Raw genomic sequence first — 20,331 nt, forward strand, 5'->3', positions numbered from 1 at the left:
TTTTAGGCCTTAGGTAGCCTTATTATTATTATTATTATTATTATTATTTATAGTATGTTTTAATTAAGGCTACCTAAGACTTTAGGTAGAATTAATTAATTAAGAAGATGCTTAAATTAGAATTTAGCACTAAAAAAATTAGATTTATAAGTTTTTATTTTCTTTATTTATTAATTTATTTTGAGATAACTATTTTTTTAATTCATTGTTGATTGCAACAATTTAAGAAATTATTTAAAAAATTTATTATAGCTTAGTCTCAGCCCACCAAACTTAATAGACTTTTAGAGGGCCTTGGCATGTTTTCCCAATATGAGCTCGGAAAATTCCAGCCCAACCCATCAATTTACCATCCTTATATCTAATCAATTAAATTATGTGACATTAATTTACAAATAAAACACGAGCTTGTTGCTCTAATATAACTATTTTCTACCATATATGCTGGCAAAAATGCTAAAATCTCATAGACAAATATTTGCTTTCAGCATTCCTTAATTACATATTTCTAAAGTTGTACAAAAAAATTTGATTCAAATGGATTTAGCTTGTAGTCACAAAATACTTGAAAGAATATATACAGGATGAACTTGATAGTCTTCAATTATACAACAAAATTGACGAGGGAAAATCCGAAATGCCCCAGAAAAGATAAAAGAAAAAAAGAAATGAAAAAAAAGGCCCCATAATTTGCTATGATCTCTGGGTGTACGAGAAAACACAACCCTTAAGTAACAATTGGTTATGATCCTGGTCCTGGCTGGCTACATATAAAGAAAATTCCTACTAAAAAATCTCACTAAATGGGTATTGTGTATATCCCATTTAATACTTATACGATCAAGCCTGAAGGCTGAAGCTTTCATAAACGCATCCACTACAATGATGGAAATAATAACAAATAGAAATAGACCCTTTGTATACATCATCTTTGAGGACTGAGGTGGAGACCGAAAAATTTGACAGGAAACAATCGGGAATGACTGCCCTTTTCAAGTCATGCAGCATATGGAAAATGATTGGAGGACTTGATTTTGCAGGAAAGTAATGAACTTAACCAATCTAATTACAATACTAACTTTTCCTGAGGATACTAAAGATTCCAATACACAGGAAAAGTCGATTCTTGCAGCTGGCTAGATAGAAAGATTAAAAAGAAAAAAAAAATGAGGTGGATCTTGCAGCTTAGAAACCTCTGACCTGTTAACATGACGCATCATTTTGAGTATCAATAAGGTCTATTTCTTTGTAGAGCTCTAGGATCAACAGCCAGCAGCTTTTAGGAAGTTATCATATGGACTCGATGCTGGCAATCTGAAGTATTGAGGATGATGCTGATATTCAGACGCGCATTGTGTTGTAACAGTACCGACTGGTGGTTTGTTTGAATTCGGAGTGATCCTCTCATCAGTTAAGGGATTATCAACCTGCGATATTGTTTGGTTCACAAAGTTAAAAGCTAAAGGGGTTTATATAGGTCCTCGAGGTCCAACAGCTAACAACTTTTAAATATATTAAACTGCATTATAACTCAATAGGGATATTTCAACTGAACAAATAAATATGTGTCAAAGATCGTATCAAGCATGAATGTGCACAAGAGAAAGGTTTTGAAGAACATGGAAGTACCATAAGGGAACCTGCATCAACTTGGGAAGGCAAGACCTCGTTTACCTCATTTTCATGATTTGTTATTGAGAAGTTAATCAAGCTTTCCTGTCTCAATTGAGCACTCATCAAATGAGACATCTTTTTCTGCTTTCCTATCAGAAGTGCTTCACAGTGACCAGCCATTTCCTTGTAAGGCATGTCAGCTGTAGAGACAGAAATTCTTCCAACTTGATGTGTTGTCTCTAACACCTATGCACATAAAACATGCTGCCAAAAATTATATTCTGCTTTTGAAATAATTATGGTTATTGAGTTTTAATAAATTTTATAAGTGTGCATTCATTATTCACCACCCCCGAAGTAGGTGTCCTCCCCCTGGTATCCATAATATTGTAATGATAAACCATTATCAAAGAGTGATTTTCCTTAAAATAAATCAAGAAGGGCATCTCACACTTATCATAGGAAAAAGGAAAAGAACAAATTAAAAGCAACAACAGAATACGACATGCAAACATACCGATTCTAGGAGTTGATTGACACTCAAGAGACAGGGGATTTCCTTGGCCAACTCAGGATTACTTTTGTCTTGACTTTCATATGAATCATTAAAAGCATCATCATCAATTGTAAAAAGAGTAGCAATCTGCACAAATTCAATCAGGTTATGTATGTCAAAAGCACTAATATGAAGTTTGGAAGATATGCAAGTAATTACCTCCTTTTGAGATTTGCTGTTCTTTGAATCAACTAGATATATTTTGTTTGGATTATCCATGAATTGGGCTCCCAGTGGACATAGATCATCGGGCAAAAATTCACTAAGAAGTTGCTCCTTCATGCTAGACAATTCAGACTGCACCAACAGGTCAACAACTATTAGAGGAAAATATTTACCATGTACAATAATCATACTCAAATGTTAAGCAATGAGAAATAATTGTCAATTTCACATAAAAACTGTACACTGGACAGCTGTATTGTTGGCAAATTTTCCAAGCTCTTCAAAATCTCAGAAGTTAAGCTCTCTCTAGTTTGGTCGTCAGTGTTCTCTATTTCGGAAAGGAACTTCAAAGCCAAATCATCATCTTCTTTTGACCCAAAAATAATTTTAGGCAGGTCAGACCCAGTATGAATGGCCCGTAACTTCTTGTCTTCAAACAAGTGTAGAAATGGATCAACCTGATTCAAGCACAGGGAAATGTTAATTGCTTGCATTCAACCACATGCATAAAAAGATGGAAGAAATACTTACATGAATATAAACACTTCTAATGCTATTCAGTACATTACATTATTAATAGGTAAATATAAGCGAATTAGAATTTCTTCAACATTTGATCACATACCTTTTTCTCTGTAAGTAACAACTTGGAAGGCTGAACAAGTGAATGAATATTAAATGCTTTTGCTGAAAAAAGAATCATAGATGTTGCCAAGGTGAAGAGGGACCTGCGACGTGACGGTGGGAGTGGACCTGCAAAAATAGAGAGAATTGGACTTGAGCTGAAGCGTTGACATCTCAATAAAACATGGAGTTTCTTGATCATTTTCACTAAGGAAATTGGGAAACATTGAATAAATCTAATTGTCAAAATCAATTGGGAAACACGAATCAAGCACAGCTAATTGTCAAGATTACTTTCTTGAAGAACTATAGCTTTTTACACCGCTTGTCTTTTGGTTAAGCATTGATTTCAAACAATTGGAGAAATAGTTATCAAGAAGATTTCAGAAAGAATTTCTAATTTATTTTAAGTGTCAATAACCTAACAGTGTTATCATTTCAATAAGACTACAAGTCTTTATGCAATCACGCAGAAGATATTATCAAGCTTCAAAATCCTTCATGTCGATCATATAAAGTAGAAGACTATCAGAAGAATTCCAGAAGACTTCAAAGTGTTCTTCAAATTTCTTTGACACAGACAAGAAATAGAAATTCATTTTCCTATCCTAATGGGAACGAGTTTAACCCATTTGTTTTTTTTGGAGAAGTGAACAAATTCAATTTTGACTAGATTGTAATTGAATTATTTTCTCTTATTAGAGAATCTGAATATAATATCAACTGAAAGAATTTTATGTACAAGATAGGGTGTTATTTTATCTTTCACAATTTGATTCATAGATCATAAATGGTTATCTTAAATGGCCCCTAGAAGAAATCCTCCCATGCATCACCGAAGAGGCAAAGGCAAAGTTAGTGGAGGTTTGAGTTGTGAAGTGCAGAGCCTGATACCTTAGCCAGAAGGGTATGTACCATGTGCATGCCTATTATCAATATTTCTGAAGCACAGTTAACCATACTTATCAGCTGGAGTTCTGTTGTGAATAAAATTGAGTAATGCATGCAGGTATCCTTGATCATGGAGATAGCATGCAAGAATTAAGTCGATAAATGAGCTCATTTTACATAAAAATCTGTTCTTCCCTTCAGAAAATTTATCATATATTCCATAATACATCCACAGCAACTTCTTTAGGTAAATTAAGGCACCTTGGATTCTCATTGATTTCTTAGTATAGACACAGGACAAATGATAAGAAAAACTTTAGAGCTTACTTCCTTCATTTAGAGATATGTTGCGCAGCGAAAATGATAGCTGAAAACTTCGAATAAGAACTTCATTACTGGAATTCTGCAAGACAAAATAAATTATTATAGAACTGGAAAATTAGCCAAAGAGTAAAAGTCCTAGGAAAAATGTGATACATTCACAATCAAATTTCATGAATAACTACTATGAGTAATTTTATAATAAGGAAATCCCTTACTTTAGACAAGCTAAAAAAATAAAAGAAGAAAACAAACATCCCAATACAGTATATTAACATCCTGGAGTGTATTAAAATCTAATTTTCCTTGTCTCTAACTTGTTCCTTACATTATTAAAGTAAGGGATTCCCTTATTGTAAAATTACTCTAACTTCTCTAATTTTAAAATGCCGTTCATCTACAATGAACACGCTATCATTAACATAAAAATATAATGATGTGGCTGTGAGCTACTATGGCAGATAAAATACATTTTTCTAGCAATTGAAACAATTGAAAGCCAATGCATCCAAGGATAAAATCCCAGCAAATAAAAAACTAAATTGATCAGACGATGTCTGCACCCCAACAATTCAAATCAAATCAGAGCAATGTCAAACATAAATTTCTTCCTCTAAAGTTATACACCGTTTTGAAAGAATCTATTCCACAAGTTTTGTAATGTTCCTAGGGTTGCAGTCAAAGGTCTAACGAAACTAATTGACCTCACTTAAAAGAAACTAACCTCCTGAAAGGACAACACTAACCATATTATTAAACACCCTTATGAACCTTATCTATGATAAAACTTCCTGTGAAATTTAATAAAGACTGAAAAGTCACTATCTTGTAATTTAGAAGTTATTTTTTAATCATGGCATTAACTAAGTTGGCTGCTGTAGAAATATACAATCTGAGCTGCACTACCACTCCCCATTTGTGAAAGAATGGGCTCTATAATAGGGACACAAAAAAGCAACTATGAAACACAATGCATGGATCTTGCAAATGTGGATCACAAATGCGAGAGCAACAGTGTACAAGAAAGGTTGCTCGTGAAAGGATACAACCATCTAGTCTCATTCCAGTGATTACCTTGGCTCTAGAGAATAGCAACACAAGGCTGTATGTATGAGCGATTGCTTCGTAGTTTTCAGGCATATTTGCAGGAGAGATGGATTGTGCCCAGATTGATGATAGCAAGAGAGTAATCTGACGGCTACTCAGCCTTAGGGAATTGGCTGCCTGATGAATGATAAAATAGAAACTGTCACACACAGGTTGATGAATGACTAATCAGAAATCAGGTATTAGGTACACAGTTTACAATCATAACATTCATTTTCCAGAGGACTTCAGGCACAGAGTACCAGCAGCAACTAGCAGCTGCCTTCGCGAGAGCTGCTAACAACATAGCATACATGTATAAAGGGAGGCCCAAATCCATATAAATATGAGCTCTCAACTGCAATCTAAGTTCACTTGTACAAGAATATAGAAATCTGATTTAAACTTGGCGGCATAAACATAAATCATTTTATTACTGCCATTGGCTCCTTTGTGGCACAAGACAAGAAACTTGTTGACCTTAAAAGAAAGATGTAAAATTTGAGTCACTAAGAGCGAGAACCACAACAAAACGAAGAAATAATTTCTGGTGTCCACTGCAAAAAGAAGATTAAAGCAAGATAAAAACCAATGGCTGATTGGAGCCCAGCCCTGACCTAACTGGATTTCAAGTTGGTCCAAATCCATCTAACAAGATTGGCATGAAAGACCATAACATCAAACTTATTTGCTATGAAGTTCGAGGCATAAAAATGTGAAGACTTACTGGCTCTGTTTTGAAATCACTCATAGAATTTCCATCAGTCATTGCAGATGCCGGGGAAGCTTTCCTACTATATGCTCTACTATAAGATGACTTTAATCTATTAAGCCCCCCATTACCACTATTTCTTGGTTGTCCCTCGCTAGCAATGTTATCTCTGTTGTCTTGGTGAGTATTATCTCTTGACATAGTTTTGTCCCTTCTTAGCTTGTCAAAAAGTGCAGCTGAAGAAGAAAAGACGGAAACAGTTCTCGAAAGTGCCCTTGGAAGATCCCCTGCCTTCCTTGACTCAGCACTATTTGTGGATGGATTTGGGTAAACTGAAGATGGCACAAGAACAACAGAAAATATCTGGTGAGCTCCAACTCGTGTTTCATGGTCCGGGTGAACCATAGCTGGAAGTAATTGATAAAATAAAGCCTCTGGGAATGCCTGAAAGAAAGAAGAATTATTAGATGCTCTGAAAAACTTATAAAACAATAGCTGCACATATAAGAGAATAAAAAATAATGAAATTGTCCTTCTTGCCTTGTTCTGATATGATGAATTCGGCAAAGAGGCTACAACTTGTGCTGCCCGATAAACAGTGACGATAGTAGTTCTGGCTATCACCGTAATAGTTGAGATGTTCTCCAACATCCCAGCCATAACATCAAGAATTGGGCCCGCATCTCCAACCTATTCAGCAATGGTAACTCAGGCATTTTTATTTCATAATACAAAAAAGATGAAAATTGATGGTTATACAAACCAAAATTAATCTCTTTAAAAGGAAGCCAACCCAAAATAAAATAAAAGAGAAACATCATAACAGGTAAGCTTATATCCAGTTTTAATAATAATGATATTTCAGAGTAAAATAACAAATAAAGAGGACAAGTTGCACCTTATATGATAACTGTACAAGGCACTTATCCACTGATTCTCTATAGTTTCTGTTAAACTTTATTACATCAGATCCCAGATTTGCATCATCAAGCGAACAGTGGATGCTCTTCCGCAAATGCCTCATTACATCTGTCACCGCACCTATTATTGCCACAGAGGGCTCTACCTTTGTATGTTCAATAAGGGAGGTGGTAACATCAACAATTTCGAGCTGCATGTTCGGTTTTTTAAGGACGTTTTTATGATCAAGATGCTTAATCAATATGGACAGCAAAAAGTGTGTATTTTGCCCAGTATTATCCATTAGAACCTGCATATCCTTCAGTACTAAGAATGCCAGACCAGTATCAAGAGACCATAGGTTTGCATTATCAAAGTAACGGAACAATGACTCTAAAACTCGACGAATGGTTGTGGCCTCCTTTGCGAGCTTGGCCATGTTATGCAAGCAAACCCTTGACCAAAAGCAAGGGTCCTCGGCATCTTGGCTGTGGAATTAAAAGAAACAAATCTTTTGAGAAAGATTTGAAGACAGTAACATATAAACTCAGAGAATTCAAAACCAAGAAATTACATTGGCACGTTTATTTCGCCTTTTTCATTGACCATTAGTCTCCAAGAAGGAACCCTTATCGAGACATCTGGCAAAGGAGAGACGTGACCCTCTTTTTTGCGAACTTCTTCTACCCACCGGCTCTGATTCTGGCCAGAGTTCTCTGAATTTCTTCTAGGACCTCCATAATTTTCCAGGACCACTGAAACAACCTGTCCGATAACATCAAAAAAATTTTTAGACTCCAAAAAAGATAATATTATCCAATTACTCTTGTCACCATTAAATGATACATGTACGACAGACAGATTAGGATAGAATAAATGAGCTGTTACAAGTTTTAAATGATTTCCCATTACAACATGCAAGTGTGTGCATGTGTGCAGGCACTCATATACAAGCCAAGACAAGGAGAAAAACTTGCACCACTAATCAGACAAGACAGAAACTGCTTACATTATCAAACTCAACTGAGATGTGAGAATGTTCACCCATAAACCGAACCTACACATCAAAATAGATAATATGGTTTGAATTAGACTATTCACATATGTGCAAAAACCTGCATTGGAGAAGATAATCATATATAGGAAAAGAGAGCACATAAGTGTAAAAATGAAGTTATAAAGTATAACTCCAGTAAAAAAAATTTAAAAAAAAATGGAAATGAAACATGAGTACATTAAATTGAGTTTATGACAAACCAAAATTTCAAAACTAAAAACTTCACAATCTAATATGTTTTCTAGGTTTAACAAAAAGGATACAGAGACTGACCCATGCTAGGTCCAAGAATCATGCTAGAAGCAATGCAGAAGCGGTTGATCTTGTCAGCACAGCCTAAACAGTCCCCTCACTGTCAGAGAGGTATTCTTAGATGAGGAGAATGCTCACCTTCTACCCTAGGGTGCACATTTAAAAATGCTTTCTACTGGCAGTCAAATAACTAACAGCCGAAGCTATTTTGAGGCACAATCTTGATGACTGCCAAGGTAGAAGTAGTAGCATGTGGTGTCATGATCCTCATCTAGTGTTCAATAAGTGAAGGCTATTGAACTAAATATTTACACAATTTCTAGCATCTTAAGCTTTTACAGTTAACTGAAAGTGAAATGGGCTACACACATAATATTTTTCGGTCCTTAAAGCTCCCTCAATGCCAACGAACTCTATCACATGACAGCATGAAAAGATCATGCATATTATGTGAGTGTCTTTAGACACTATATGCATCTGCTCCACGTAATTCATGATAATCCTCTCTTCAGATCAACATCCTACAGCCATGCACTCTCTAAGCCTACTACAAATGCAAAACAACATGCCTTACTATCATTAAACTTTCTTACCGAAGAGGATACTTATTTTGATAACCGTTACTCCCATCTTTTCCTGACTCCCATCTCTTCCTGAATTGTCAAGACTAGTCAAGGCCGGAGTAGAGTTGTACCATAACATTGAGTTCCCGTAAACTTATGATTTTGACTACTTCAATTTTGAAACTAAGTTGGAATAGATTATTTCACTTTGACTTTGAAGAGGCAGGATATATGTATTCCTATTTCTCCGCAACAAGTTTCTTTTTGTTTGTACACTAACTAGAAAAATGTTACACTCCTTACTAGCTCACAGTCACAGGCTCTATATCTGCCAGGTGCATAAGTTCAATAATGGAATTTATTTATTCTCTACTTCATTGACTCTCTTAAAATGAAGCTTTTCACTTAAGCTTTTGGCATCTACGAAGGGAGCAAAAAAAAAAAATTCTTTCCATCTTCTCATGCTTTCTCCTATTGTAATGAGATGTAGCAAAAATAAAAGAGTTAAAATCTTGTTAGCTAATGTGGTTTTAGATTGAAGGAGCCAATTAGAATACGAGTAGAAAGAAAATAGAAAGCGGGAATTGATAACAATCTACCATTTTGATCGCTAATAATCAAAATAAAAATTAAAATAATATTCATACTAACCCATACGAGCAATTTATGCTTTCCCGTCTTCCCATCATCCCACATCTAAGGATGAGAATGCCTACCATGCAAACATTCCCATTCCATATCCCAAAAATAACAACCTTTATGTCATATTTAGTGTGCATTTTTCGAGTTAAGGTCACTTTTTTAATTTAATTTTTCTTTTTCATTTGTAAGTCCATGTAGGCTCTATGAAATATAATGCATTGACACAATCTTATACACTTTTTAAAGGTACTGACCATGGATTAAAGCCATAAAGAATATAACTAAAACAACAGTAGTTCAAATATATAACCATTCTCACAATCAATCATATTAGAAGATTAAAAATTAATGGGAGAAAGTTTAAGAACTAATGGTCTTCATGATTGATTGAAGGAAGTATCCTACAAACACTTCAAAAATAATGCTTTCCTGAAACAGCTTAGAACTACTCACTTTTCAGTTTTTAAAGAAGACTAAGAGAAAAGAATCTGAATTTTGATATTTTCACTCTAATGAAACTAATCCATAACTGAATCGGTTAGCTCTACTTTTCTCATAATGTCAAACATATATGGCAGAGAAGAACTCTCCAAAACCTATTACCCTTTTCCAAGTTTCCTGAGCAACCCAAATAAAGGAGAAAGATTCTGTGAATTTGAATAACAGCAGCAGCAACATGAACAGTTTACCATTGAAGAAAGGGCCTGCAGCCCAGCAGAACGTATACTTCTTGCTCTTTCATTTTCCCCAACTTCTTGAGCTAACTGACAGAGTTTTGGGATAAAGCATTCTAAGTTAAACATGTAAGTCCCATCTTTCTGCAAAATTCAGTACAATTAAACGTGATTAGGTTACCCATGAGCAGATAACTCCGAACATAAACCAACTCATGATATCATGTAGAACGCCATATTCTATCCCATCAAAAGTAACAAATTCACTGACCTGATTATTTACAAAGTCAAAAAGAGTCATACATCCTATAATTTGGATTTCATCTTGGCGTGTTTGATCCAGTAGAGTGTGTATAATGGTCAGTAAGCTACTGGCAAACAAAGGCCTGCAGGATTATCAGAGGCAAAACAGCTGTCGTGAAAAGGAAATTCCAAGAAAGATTAAATGAAACATTGAAGTGCAAAGTTTTTACAGCATAAAATGGAAAGCGTCGAGAACAAAGAGAAGGCTAAACTTACATTTGCTCCTTACACGAGATCAACAATTTCCTATAAATGCACATAACAATTTTCGCAAATTGAAAGTTCTCATTTCTCAATTCCTTGTAGCACCTTTGCTCGAGAGAGGTTGTGATCTGATATCAAATATCCAACTTTCAGTAATGGGGAAACAATTTCAACCATATAGTGGTATTTTGGTCACCAAACAACATAATTATTGCATGAAAGGTAAGAATTAAAACCAGTGGAGTTAAGCACGCCGGGAACATTTGAAATAATTCAAAAAAAGCCTTTTTCTTACATCACTTCTAAACCTGAGTTTTATGATAACCATGAATACATTTCTAGAATGTTGGTGGAGCAAAAAGATTAAAAATCAATAAACAACACAGAGAAAATAAAGAGAATTAATATGAGAGTATTTGACCATATAAGTGGTCCAGCTGAATGTCAAAATGAATTACTGAATAATTTTTATCCAACCACTTTAATCCTCCTCACTTGTATAATCGCCAGATACTAGGAACATAGAATGGAAATAAAATAAAATTAGTTTGAGGCTCACATAAAACAATACATACCTTTGGAATGCGCAAAGGATTTTTGTTGGCATATTCACATAATTTTCCTATCTTCCGATCGTTCGGTCCTTCATCCTACCAAAACATAGAGAGCAGCATTCAAATTACATTCATTTACTATAAAAACCCTGACGTTAGGTTTGATATATCTGAAAGAATTTAATTATACTCCATTATCAGTTATGCACCAACTAAAACTTCGTTATCAGCTATGCATAAACTAAAACTTTTAAGAAGAGGACAGAGAAAGGAGAAAAAGAAAAAAAGCTGCTAACTATTATTAGTGCAAATTCTTTGATTAGTTCATTAAAAATGAAACCAAAATTTGCCATCTATTTCAACCCAACATGAAAAAGCATAGGTTGGCCAATTAGCGTATCCAATTCGTTTAAGGCATTCAATTGAGATTCACAAACAGCAAGCATAACATAATTTGCACTAACCTTTAACATTTCATCAGTGAGATCCCCCCCCCCCCAAAAAAAAAAAAAGAGTATAAAGACAAGTTTAAGTGCAAAATAAAAAAATCCAAAAAAAATAAAAATAAAAATAATAACCAACCTGATTACGCGGAAATATATCGGAAATCAGCTTCTTGTACCTCTTGACGGGCTGCCTAGACCTTGCTCTCATTGCAGGGCAAAAGAAACAAAGTCTACCACATGCTGGCAAAACTTTCCTCGAAATCACGCCTGAAATTAGGCTCATTTTTGTTTCCAGAAAGTGCAGGAATACTAAAACCTTCGAATTTCCTTAAAATTTTACTTTCTTTCCCTTCTACTAGAAAACCTCGACCTCAGCACCGAGAAGGGAAAGAAAAGCGAAAAATAAACAAATGGATACCTCTCAAGTTCAATAACCAGCCTGTAAGCAACAATTTATAGTCACTTTACCTCCAAATCAAAGCCAAACTAAAAAAATGCAGAATTGCCAATCCAACAAGTCTTCTAAAACCACAATACCCTATCAAATTCGCACAACCATAAACAACCGGGTTCAAACTTATACAATGTGGATTCAAAATTCGATAAAAGGGTCTATTAAAACCACAAAACTAAATCAAGTTTTGATAATTATTTAAAGAATTGAATAGACGATCACAACTTATGATAAAAGTAAGTACAAGGGTTCTTACAACAGCAAAATCTAATTACTAGCGACATAAACAAATCTATAACCTAAGATAATTAATGATAAACAGGATCAAAATTGAACCAAAAAAAATGAAAATGAAAAAAAAAATGCCCTCAGAATCAGAGGATTACCTTTAGCAGCTGGCTAGAGGCTGAAAATCTCTCTAAGCCATGCAAAAAAATGAACCGAATTTCCAGCATCTCCCCCACACCGCTAAATTATACCAATATTTTCTCTCTCACACACTAAAAATTATGCTAAAAATAATTAAAACTAAACAAAAAAAAATTCAAAATGTTCTGTCGTTTTAAAAGCTTTTGCCTGTCAAAAAAATGTAGCCTTTTAATGCTTAAAAGATTGTATTATGACCGGCAAGGCCTGCCAGTAACGCATTTGAGAGTATATTGAATAATTCCACACGTTCAAGCTTAACGGTAAACCAATGCATGTGGGCCCCAAGTAATCAAATAATATTTTTAGAAAAATTAATTGGATAGTGCATGCCATTATTTGCTTTGCTGGTTTTTCTTTTCTTTTTTTTTTTTTGGTTATTTTATGTGTGTAATAACTAATAATATTTCTGCCAATTTGGTTTTTTATATTGATTACCCGCCATTTTTGACTAAATTTTCTCAAATAAACTCTCATGAGCTGAACTCAAATTTCCAATTTTTTGAATCTATTTAAAATATTTTATTTTTTTAAAATATTACTCTATAGGGTACATTTAAAATTACTCATAATGTTGGGACTTACTTAGATGTTTTATATTTGAAACTTAATCCGAAGATATCAACTTCCAAAGAAAGGAAAAATTTTAATCCCACAATACACACGAAGAGAATTTAACCTCAATAGTGATTGCTTGTTCTCAATCTCCATTGGTGGATTATCCCAAAACAGGATCCCTTCAACAATTGTGATTTAAATTTAAAAATTAGCATTTAGTTATAATATAGTATTAACAGTTGCGATTTTCAATTTTGTAAGGGGAATAAAAAAAAACTATACAAATCAATACAAGTATTTCAATAATTTATTCTTTTAAAAAGCTCTGAGGCCCAAAAAAAAAAAAAAAAAAAAAAGAACGCTAACACAACAATTACTTGGCAATAAATTACTCTTCACAAGTAACAATCAGAAGAATGTGATTAAAGATGGTCAAAAAGAGGAGGAAAATTATTGAAGGAGATGATTTGGTTGCATCCTATATCTTAAAGCAAACTCAAGAAATAATTAGCAGAAGAATCATTGATCATGCAAATATGAGTAGACAAATTATCCAGCTGTTCATGTCCCCTTTTGAAATGGAAGAGCTCAAGTGCTTCCATCTACCTAATTAGTTGTCATCCATGTTGCAGAAAATTCAAAAGTTAATAAGAACTTTAAAAGAAAAAAATACTTCCACCCATTCAGTAAATGGTTTGGCTCCCCAGACTTCCTAGCTTTCTATTTTGGAAACATTAGTACGTGCAATATTTTCTGCAAGAGTGGAGTACTATTATTCATGCGAAGGTAAATAAAAAACATGTAATTAGCTTAATAAATAACAGGTCCTATCTATAACTATTGCTTTCCTCTAAATTCGTCTGATAGAGCAAATAGTTTACGGCAAAACACAAGCATTCATCTATAACAAAAGAAAGAATACATTATCATTGACTTTTCGCGATCATCAAAAAGAATCATGCAGGCTCTTTCATATTATCTATGGCTCAGAATGCAACAAATATCAATATTTTTGATGCCCCAAAACATGTTATAATCCATAACATGTTATAATCCATATCATTAATCGTATTAATACATGTACTTTTCACCAACTAAAGAAAAGGTAGATTCGAAATGGTAAATTATTCTTATAAGGTGAAATGAAAAATCAAGCAGGCCACGGACCATTATATATCAGGTGAAAATCAAGTAGAGCCCTGACATTTGTAAATCAGCTGTCAAACACATCCAAAATGCTGGAGTAACCAGATTCCAAGGGTCATTATCAGAAACTGAGATCTAGACAACAACAGGTTTCCCATTGCCATTTTTTGCTTACAGCGCGATGCTCCAAAGGAAATAAAAACATGATTCAACAACGAATCAAAGGATCTGTTAATACATACTGCCCAAAGATAACAAGAAGCAAAATTGGAAAGTAAAAGAGTACCAGTGCAGGTCAAGATATCAGAGCCAATACATACAGTTCTCGTAAAGCTGCTGTTATGGTAAATAACAAAAGAAGGAACCCATGAAATTCTAGAAAAATGCCTATCTGTATCCACAATTGAGAATAAAATTAATAGAAGCCACAAAATTCACAAAAATTGAAAAATAAAAGGTATATTAATTTGGCTGGCAGCAAGACCAATCCAAGAAAAAAAAAAAAAATCCTCCATTGTATGTTCAATCAAAACACTGCTAAATCTTTTTTTCATTTTTGCAGGCATTAAGTCAATGGAAGCAATGTGCCCTAGAATTACAATAACTTCTTCAACGTATAAACAGCTATTTTGACCACCAAACCTCTCTAAGCTCTTGAAGTACCACCATGGTCCCTCTCCACGTGCTCCACAAGGGCCACTGGATCACAAAATCCTTGACTACACTTGGGACATACATCTACTGTCACCTTTGGACGAGCTTGGTTGCCACTCCTATCATGAATTTTCTCAACATGTTCTATTAGAGTTGTAACAGAGGAAAACCTTGCCCCACACTGAGGACACAACTCTGTTCCGCCAGTGCCACTGCTGCTGCTCTGCCCCGCCCCATCCTTTGCTATCTGCAATTTTTGACTAATCTCATTACTCAATTTTGACATGCCTGCTTCAGCTGAGGCTCGGAAGCTTGAAGCTGCATTAAGAAAGCTTGAGGTCCACTTGGTTGAAGATGTGGCTGGAGATTGTTTAGGTTTTGGCTCCTCTTTTCTACTCCTATTTAAAAGACTCATAAAAGCAAAACCCGTGTCAAGTTTCTTGGGGCCAGGACAACTGTGGTCAGGTGCAAACCGGTGCTTCAGACAATGGTCGACAGTGCAATCCCGACACTTGATCGTGTTGGAGAATACTAGAATCTCTTTACAACCACGAACGGGGCATTTTCTCTTCTTAGTAACTTTATCATAGTTTGATGGGTCACAATCAACGTTAACGTGATTCTCCCAAGTGATGTGTGGATTCTCGTCTGGTCTCAGACGAACACCTTTAGCACAAAGCGGACAAATAACAACGGTTACATCATGTCTTTCAGCCTTTGGGCATTGGTGTTGATTGTAGCTTCGATGGTCCAAACAAAATACCTATCCAAGTTTCAGCATTACTATTAACACAAACCAAAGAAACCTACCAACAAGAGCACTCAACATATTATTATTCTATCAGAAGAACACAAAAATGCAGTGACAATAAGCAATAGTAAACTCCAAAAAAAAAAAAAAAAATCAAATTCTTGTGTTTTCATTTTAACAATCCAGCTTAATTTCAACACCAACTAAAAATTCCTAAAACGGGCAGAGTTCATCGTTAGTCAACACAAAGATTGACCAAACAGAACACACAAAATTACACATTAATTTTTTAAAAAATTTTAATCACAAGCCAAATTTCCTTTCAGCCTATTCTTCAGCAATCACATAAGAACACCATAATTGAATTGTACCCACATAATAGTACCAAAAAATTAAGGAGTACCCAATTGCCCATCAAGCATTTGATTGATCAAAGACAACAACAATTTATCGAATGAGAATCAAACATAATTCAATTTTACGAAATGATACCTTGTGGCAGCAATCACAAGTGAAAGGCAAGAAATCGATTTGCTTGCAATCCGGAAGGCTGCAATGTTTTCCCAGATCTGGGAATTGCGGAGTCCCCATTCAATTTTCAGGATTATTCTTTTTTCTTTTTTGCAATATTTTCTATTTTTAATGAACAATTTTTAAAATCCCTGGCAATTGGGTTCTTGCGTTATTGAAGATTTGGAAATCCCAAATGCCGGGGAAGTGACGGCAAGGTGTCGTCAATGTGCAACCGAGTCTTCCCCGAAGACTTGTTAGTATTTATAAGCCATTACTAATATTTAAGTTTTACCCATTGTTGCTAAGTCAACTGCTACAAACTATTTTTTTTTTTCCTCTTTCCTCTTTTCATAACAAATTACATTAGCGAATGGTGAGCAAGAGCAACAATATTAAATATCTATCCTCGGAAGCTCACGGTAAAATTTGAGTCACGTTAATATTTAGGGTTATTTACACTCTGTCCTTGAAACATTTTGATATTTTTTATTGCCCATCTAAATTTCACGGTACTCTATTTCTGTTAATTTGACAGTTATTTTTAACAAAATTATCTAAAAATTAGTTAAATGTTAGAAATGTCCCTTATCTTAAACTGGAAAAGAACTAAATGACATAAAATGTTAATCTAATAATTGATATTTACATTTAAAAATCTTAACTGAAGGTAATAACACAATAATCCCATCAATTAACTTATAAAATAAACTTAATTTATCATCAAATAATATTTAGGGCATGAACTTTGAATTTACCCTTTGACTGTTAGAATAAATGGTCAAACTAATGGATTTAGGTGCGTAGTGGAAATTGTTGAAATATTTGGAGCTCGGTGGAAGATGTGGAGCCTTCTAGGGTAGGGCGGAATTAACCCTAATATTTATTATTATTATTATTTGTAAGACACAATACAACTAATATATACAGCTCACAATATAATCAAGGAATAAATCCTTATAAATAGTTCACAAATTTTTTAGAAATTGCGTCGGGCCATAGCCTCTACTCCTGTTAACATTTATTAAAATTTATAACTTTGATAAAATTTTTACTTTATAATATACTTTTTTTCGTTTCATACATCCTAATAATATACGTGAGGCCATGCCTCTATAATTTCATATTATATTTATGAAAAATAAAATATATTATTCAATTAAACGAGTTTACCCTTTGAATCTATCGCTTCACTTTGTACAACTTCTAACATTTTTTCCTTAGACCCTAACACATTACAAGTTTACATATTGGTTCCATGGTGGGAAAATTAATCTTGAGGATTATCAAATTGAAAAAAAAAATGTTGGGGAGAATTTTCATACGATTAGCCGTTTATGGGCTTGGACTGGATTTTTTCATTAATTATAAAATAATTTTTTTATAAAGTAAATATTTAAATTAAGATAATTATCCAATACATAATAGAATAATAGTCCAATACACAAAATATTAGGAACACAACATAATAAATCACAAATATTAATTAAAAAAATTTAAATTTAGTATTTTGAGTTTTTTCTCTTTTATTTTAATTTAATTTATTTTTTATTTATAAATTAAAATTCTCAAATTTTTTGCTAGTCCCTTATCCAAGCCCAATTTATGCGAACTTTACATTTTTTTGAGCCTATATCTAGACCCAACCCATACGAGTCGGCGTTTGGACCTATGGATTGGGACGGCCTAGACTTTTTTGCCAACCCTTAATTTTCATAATAAAAAGATATAGCAGAACTAAACTCACCATTGTAAAAATCCCAAATGGAGTAAAAAAATAGAGCCTGTTGGTAATATTTCATGTCTTGTAATTATGTCATTCGATGTTGCTGGATCGCCAACGATGGCGACATATTTCAGTACTTAACTTGTTGTCCATTTTTGAAATTTAATTAAATTTAATTAGTATATTGTTTTAAATACTTAGTTTATATATTTCTGATTGTAGCAAATAAGAGAAAAGAAATAGAGAGACAAAACTATAAAACTTTTTCTTATTATTCAAAGATAATGATTAGTAGAAATAAATAGGAAAACCAGAGAGTTCTAAGACTAATTTTAGGACCATAAAATCAAAATTATCAAGTTGCTGAAGTTACTGAAGTCTCTTGTTTTTATTGTAGAGAGGGGCATCTATATGATAATTGTCCTAAGAATCCAGCTTTCAGTCAATTATGTGGGCCACTTCAATAGACAAAATCAGAGCAATTCATATTCAAACACCTATAATCTTGGATGGAGACAGCACCCAAACTTTTTATAGAGCAATCAGAATTAGCATGCTGCAGCATCTAGTGGACATAACAGACCTACTCAACCACTTGATTTTCACCAGGAAAATCAAGGGCAAAGAAACACCAGTAATGATCAATTCGGTTCTCTTGAAACTTTGATTAAGAAGTATATTGTGAAGAATGTAGCAGTTGTCTAAAGTCAGGCTATTTCATTGAGAAATTTAGAAAATCAAATTAGACAACTTGCTACAGAATTAGGTAACAGACCTCAAGGCAGTTTGCCTAGCAACACAGAAGATTCAAGAAGAGAGGGAAAAAAAACATTGTAAGGTAATTAACTTAAGATCGATAAAAGATGTTAATACTCTAGTTGGAGTACCAAAGAGAAGAATAAAGTCATACGAAGGCCAAGAAGAAACTCAAAATAGAAGTGGAGTCACAATCTTTCACTTTTCAGAATGTAAATCAACACATTTCTGCTACAACATCTGCGGAAAATTATAATCCAACACCAGCTACTTTGGTGTAGAACATGGCAAAAGAAAAGTAGTCTATACATCCTGCTGTAGCACAACAGTTTAGACATCCACCACCCCCCTGAAGATTTCAGAAGCAAAAGTAAGACAATCAATTAAGTAAATTCTCGAAAGTATTGAAATAACTGCATATCAACATTCCTTTTGTGGAAGCATTGGAACAAATGCCAAATTATGTGAAGTTTTTAAAAGATATATTTGCAGGAAAAAGAAGGCTTGGAGAATTCGAAATAGTTACTCTAACACAAGAATGCAGCCATATGCTCCAGAGCAAAATACTTCAGAAGTTGAAGGATCCAGGAAGTTTTACAATTCTTTGTTCCATAGGAACTAAATACAGTGGTAATGCACTTTGTGATTTGGGAGCAAGTATCAATCTTATGTCATTATCAATGTTCAAGCAATTGGGAGTTGGAGAAGTTAGAAAAACTACGGTGACATTGCAATTAGTTGCCAGATCTCATGCATATCATGAAGGCAAGATTGATGATGTGTTGGTTAAGGTAGATAAATTCATTTTTCTAGTGGATTTCATAGTATTGGACTTTGAGGCAGATTAAAAAGTACCAATTATTCTAGCAAGATTTTTAGCTATAGAAAAGACTTTAATAAATGTATAAAAAGAGGAACTAACCATGAGGGTCAATGATCAGCAAGTTACCTTTAATGTGTTGGAAGCAATTAAGAGTCTTGATGAGGTGGAAGACTGCCATTTTGTCAGTGTTGTGGAACTTACTGTCACAGAGAACTTGAATCATTGCTGCAGCAAAGTAGAAATCAAGGCTGCCAGATTCAAAAAACTTGAAGATGAAGATGCTGCAGCAGCACATTTAGCATGTTTAGGAGAGAAGTAACCTGTGAGGACTGATAGACATTTTGAGCCCGTTGATCTTTCAAACAGAGAAGTGAAAATTGTTGAACCATCTGTTGAATTACCTTCTGTTTTATAATTAAAACTCCTACCTTCACATATAAAACATGTTTGTCTTGGCAATAATAATACACTACCTGTAATTATTTCATCTTCTTTGAATGTAGATCAAGAGAAGAGCTTAGTGGATGTGTTAGGGAGATACAAGAAAGTCATTGGATGTACCATGATAGATATTAAAGGAATCAACCCCTTCATATGTATGCACAAGATCCTGCTGCTACAACAGCTCAATAGAGCAGCAGAGAAGATTAAATCTCATCATAAAGGAAGTTGTGAAGAAAGAGATTATCAAATAGCTTGATGCTAAAATCATCTACCCAATATCTGACAGCTTTTGAGTGAGTTCAGTACAATGTGTTCCAAAGAAAGGTGAAGTAATTGTTGTAGCAAATGGAAGAATGAGCTTATTCCCACAAGAACAATGATTGAATGAAGAGTTTGCATGGACTATAGGAAGCTAAACAAAGCCACAAGGAATGATCACTTCCCGTTACCTTTCATAGACTAGATGTTGGATAGACTTACTGAAAAAAAGTATTATTGTTTATTAGATGGGTATTCAGG

The 20,331-nt window shown here is 34.1% G+C and overlaps 2 protein-coding genes across 3 annotated transcripts; both read right to left on the minus strand.

Annotated features, from left to right (window-relative positions):
• Positions 1 to 554: 554 nt before the first annotated feature.
• LOC18031326 lies at positions 555 to 12,652 on the minus strand. 2 transcript variants are annotated; one of them, XM_024184372.1, is made up of 19 exons: positions 12,405 to 12,652; positions 11,701 to 12,003; positions 11,140 to 11,214; positions 10,577 to 10,692; positions 10,329 to 10,443; positions 10,073 to 10,201; positions 7,879 to 7,926; positions 7,444 to 7,634; positions 6,868 to 7,357; positions 6,510 to 6,659; positions 5,985 to 6,413; positions 5,246 to 5,395; positions 4,178 to 4,253; positions 2,961 to 3,088; positions 2,578 to 2,793; positions 2,330 to 2,467; positions 2,132 to 2,257; positions 1,675 to 1,860; positions 555 to 1,427 (listed from the first exon to the last, which is right to left on the minus strand). In XM_024184372.1, exons 2-19 carry the CDS (start codon positions 11,845 to 11,847, stop codon positions 1,263 to 1,265), a joined length of 3,075 nt encoding a protein of 1,024 aa, XP_024040140.1. In that variant the 5' UTR covers positions 11,848 to 12,003; positions 12,405 to 12,652; the 3' UTR covers positions 555 to 1,262. The 2 variants fall into 2 exon arrangements, with proteins under 2 accessions (XP_024040140.1, XP_024040135.1); XM_024184367.1 differs by having other exon boundaries at positions 1,630 to 1,860.
• Positions 12,653 to 14,560: 1,908 nt separating this feature from the next.
• Positions 14,561 to 16,372, minus strand: LOC18031702 (zinc finger AN1 and C2H2 domain-containing stress-associated protein 11). The gene is made up of 2 exons (XM_006421352.2): positions 16,046 to 16,372; positions 14,561 to 15,565 (listed from the first exon to the last, which is right to left on the minus strand). Exons 1-2 carry the CDS (start codon positions 16,142 to 16,144, stop codon positions 14,795 to 14,797), a joined length of 870 nt encoding a protein of 289 aa, XP_006421415.1. The 5' UTR covers positions 16,145 to 16,372; the 3' UTR covers positions 14,561 to 14,794.
• Between the last annotated feature and the right edge of the window lie 3,959 nt (positions 16,373 to 20,331).

The sequence above is a fragment of the Citrus clementina genome, unplaced genomic scaffold, assembly GCF_000493195.1.
Source record: "Citrus clementina cultivar Clemenules unplaced genomic scaffold, Citrus_clementina_v1.0 scaffold_9, whole genome shotgun sequence".
In the NCBI taxonomy this organism is placed as follows: Eukaryota; Viridiplantae; Streptophyta; class Magnoliopsida; order Sapindales; family Rutaceae; genus Citrus; species Citrus x clementina.

Bases quoted from the DNA above. Each gene is read 5' to 3' on its own strand.
- LOC18031326 (XM_024184367.1), bottom strand. From the start codon at position 11,847: ATGAGCCTAATTTCAGGCGTGATTTCGAGGAAAGTTTTGCCAGCATGT. The intron at 11,215-11,700 runs GTTGGTTATTAT...ATGTTTTGGTAG, and splicing joins ATATATTTCCGCGTAATCAG to GATGAAGGACCGAACGATCG. The intron at 5,396-5,984 runs GTAAGTCTTCAC...ATCATTCATCAG, and splicing joins GTGATTTCAAAACAGAGCCA to GCAGCCAATTCCCTAAGGCT.
- LOC18031702 (XM_006421352.2), bottom strand. From the start codon at position 16,144: ATGGGGACTCCGCAATTCCCAGATCTGGGAAAACATTGCAGCCTTCCG. The intron at 15,566-16,045 runs GTATCATTTCGT...AAACTTGGATAG, and splicing joins CTTGTGATTGCTGCCACAAG to GTATTTTGTTTGGACCATCG.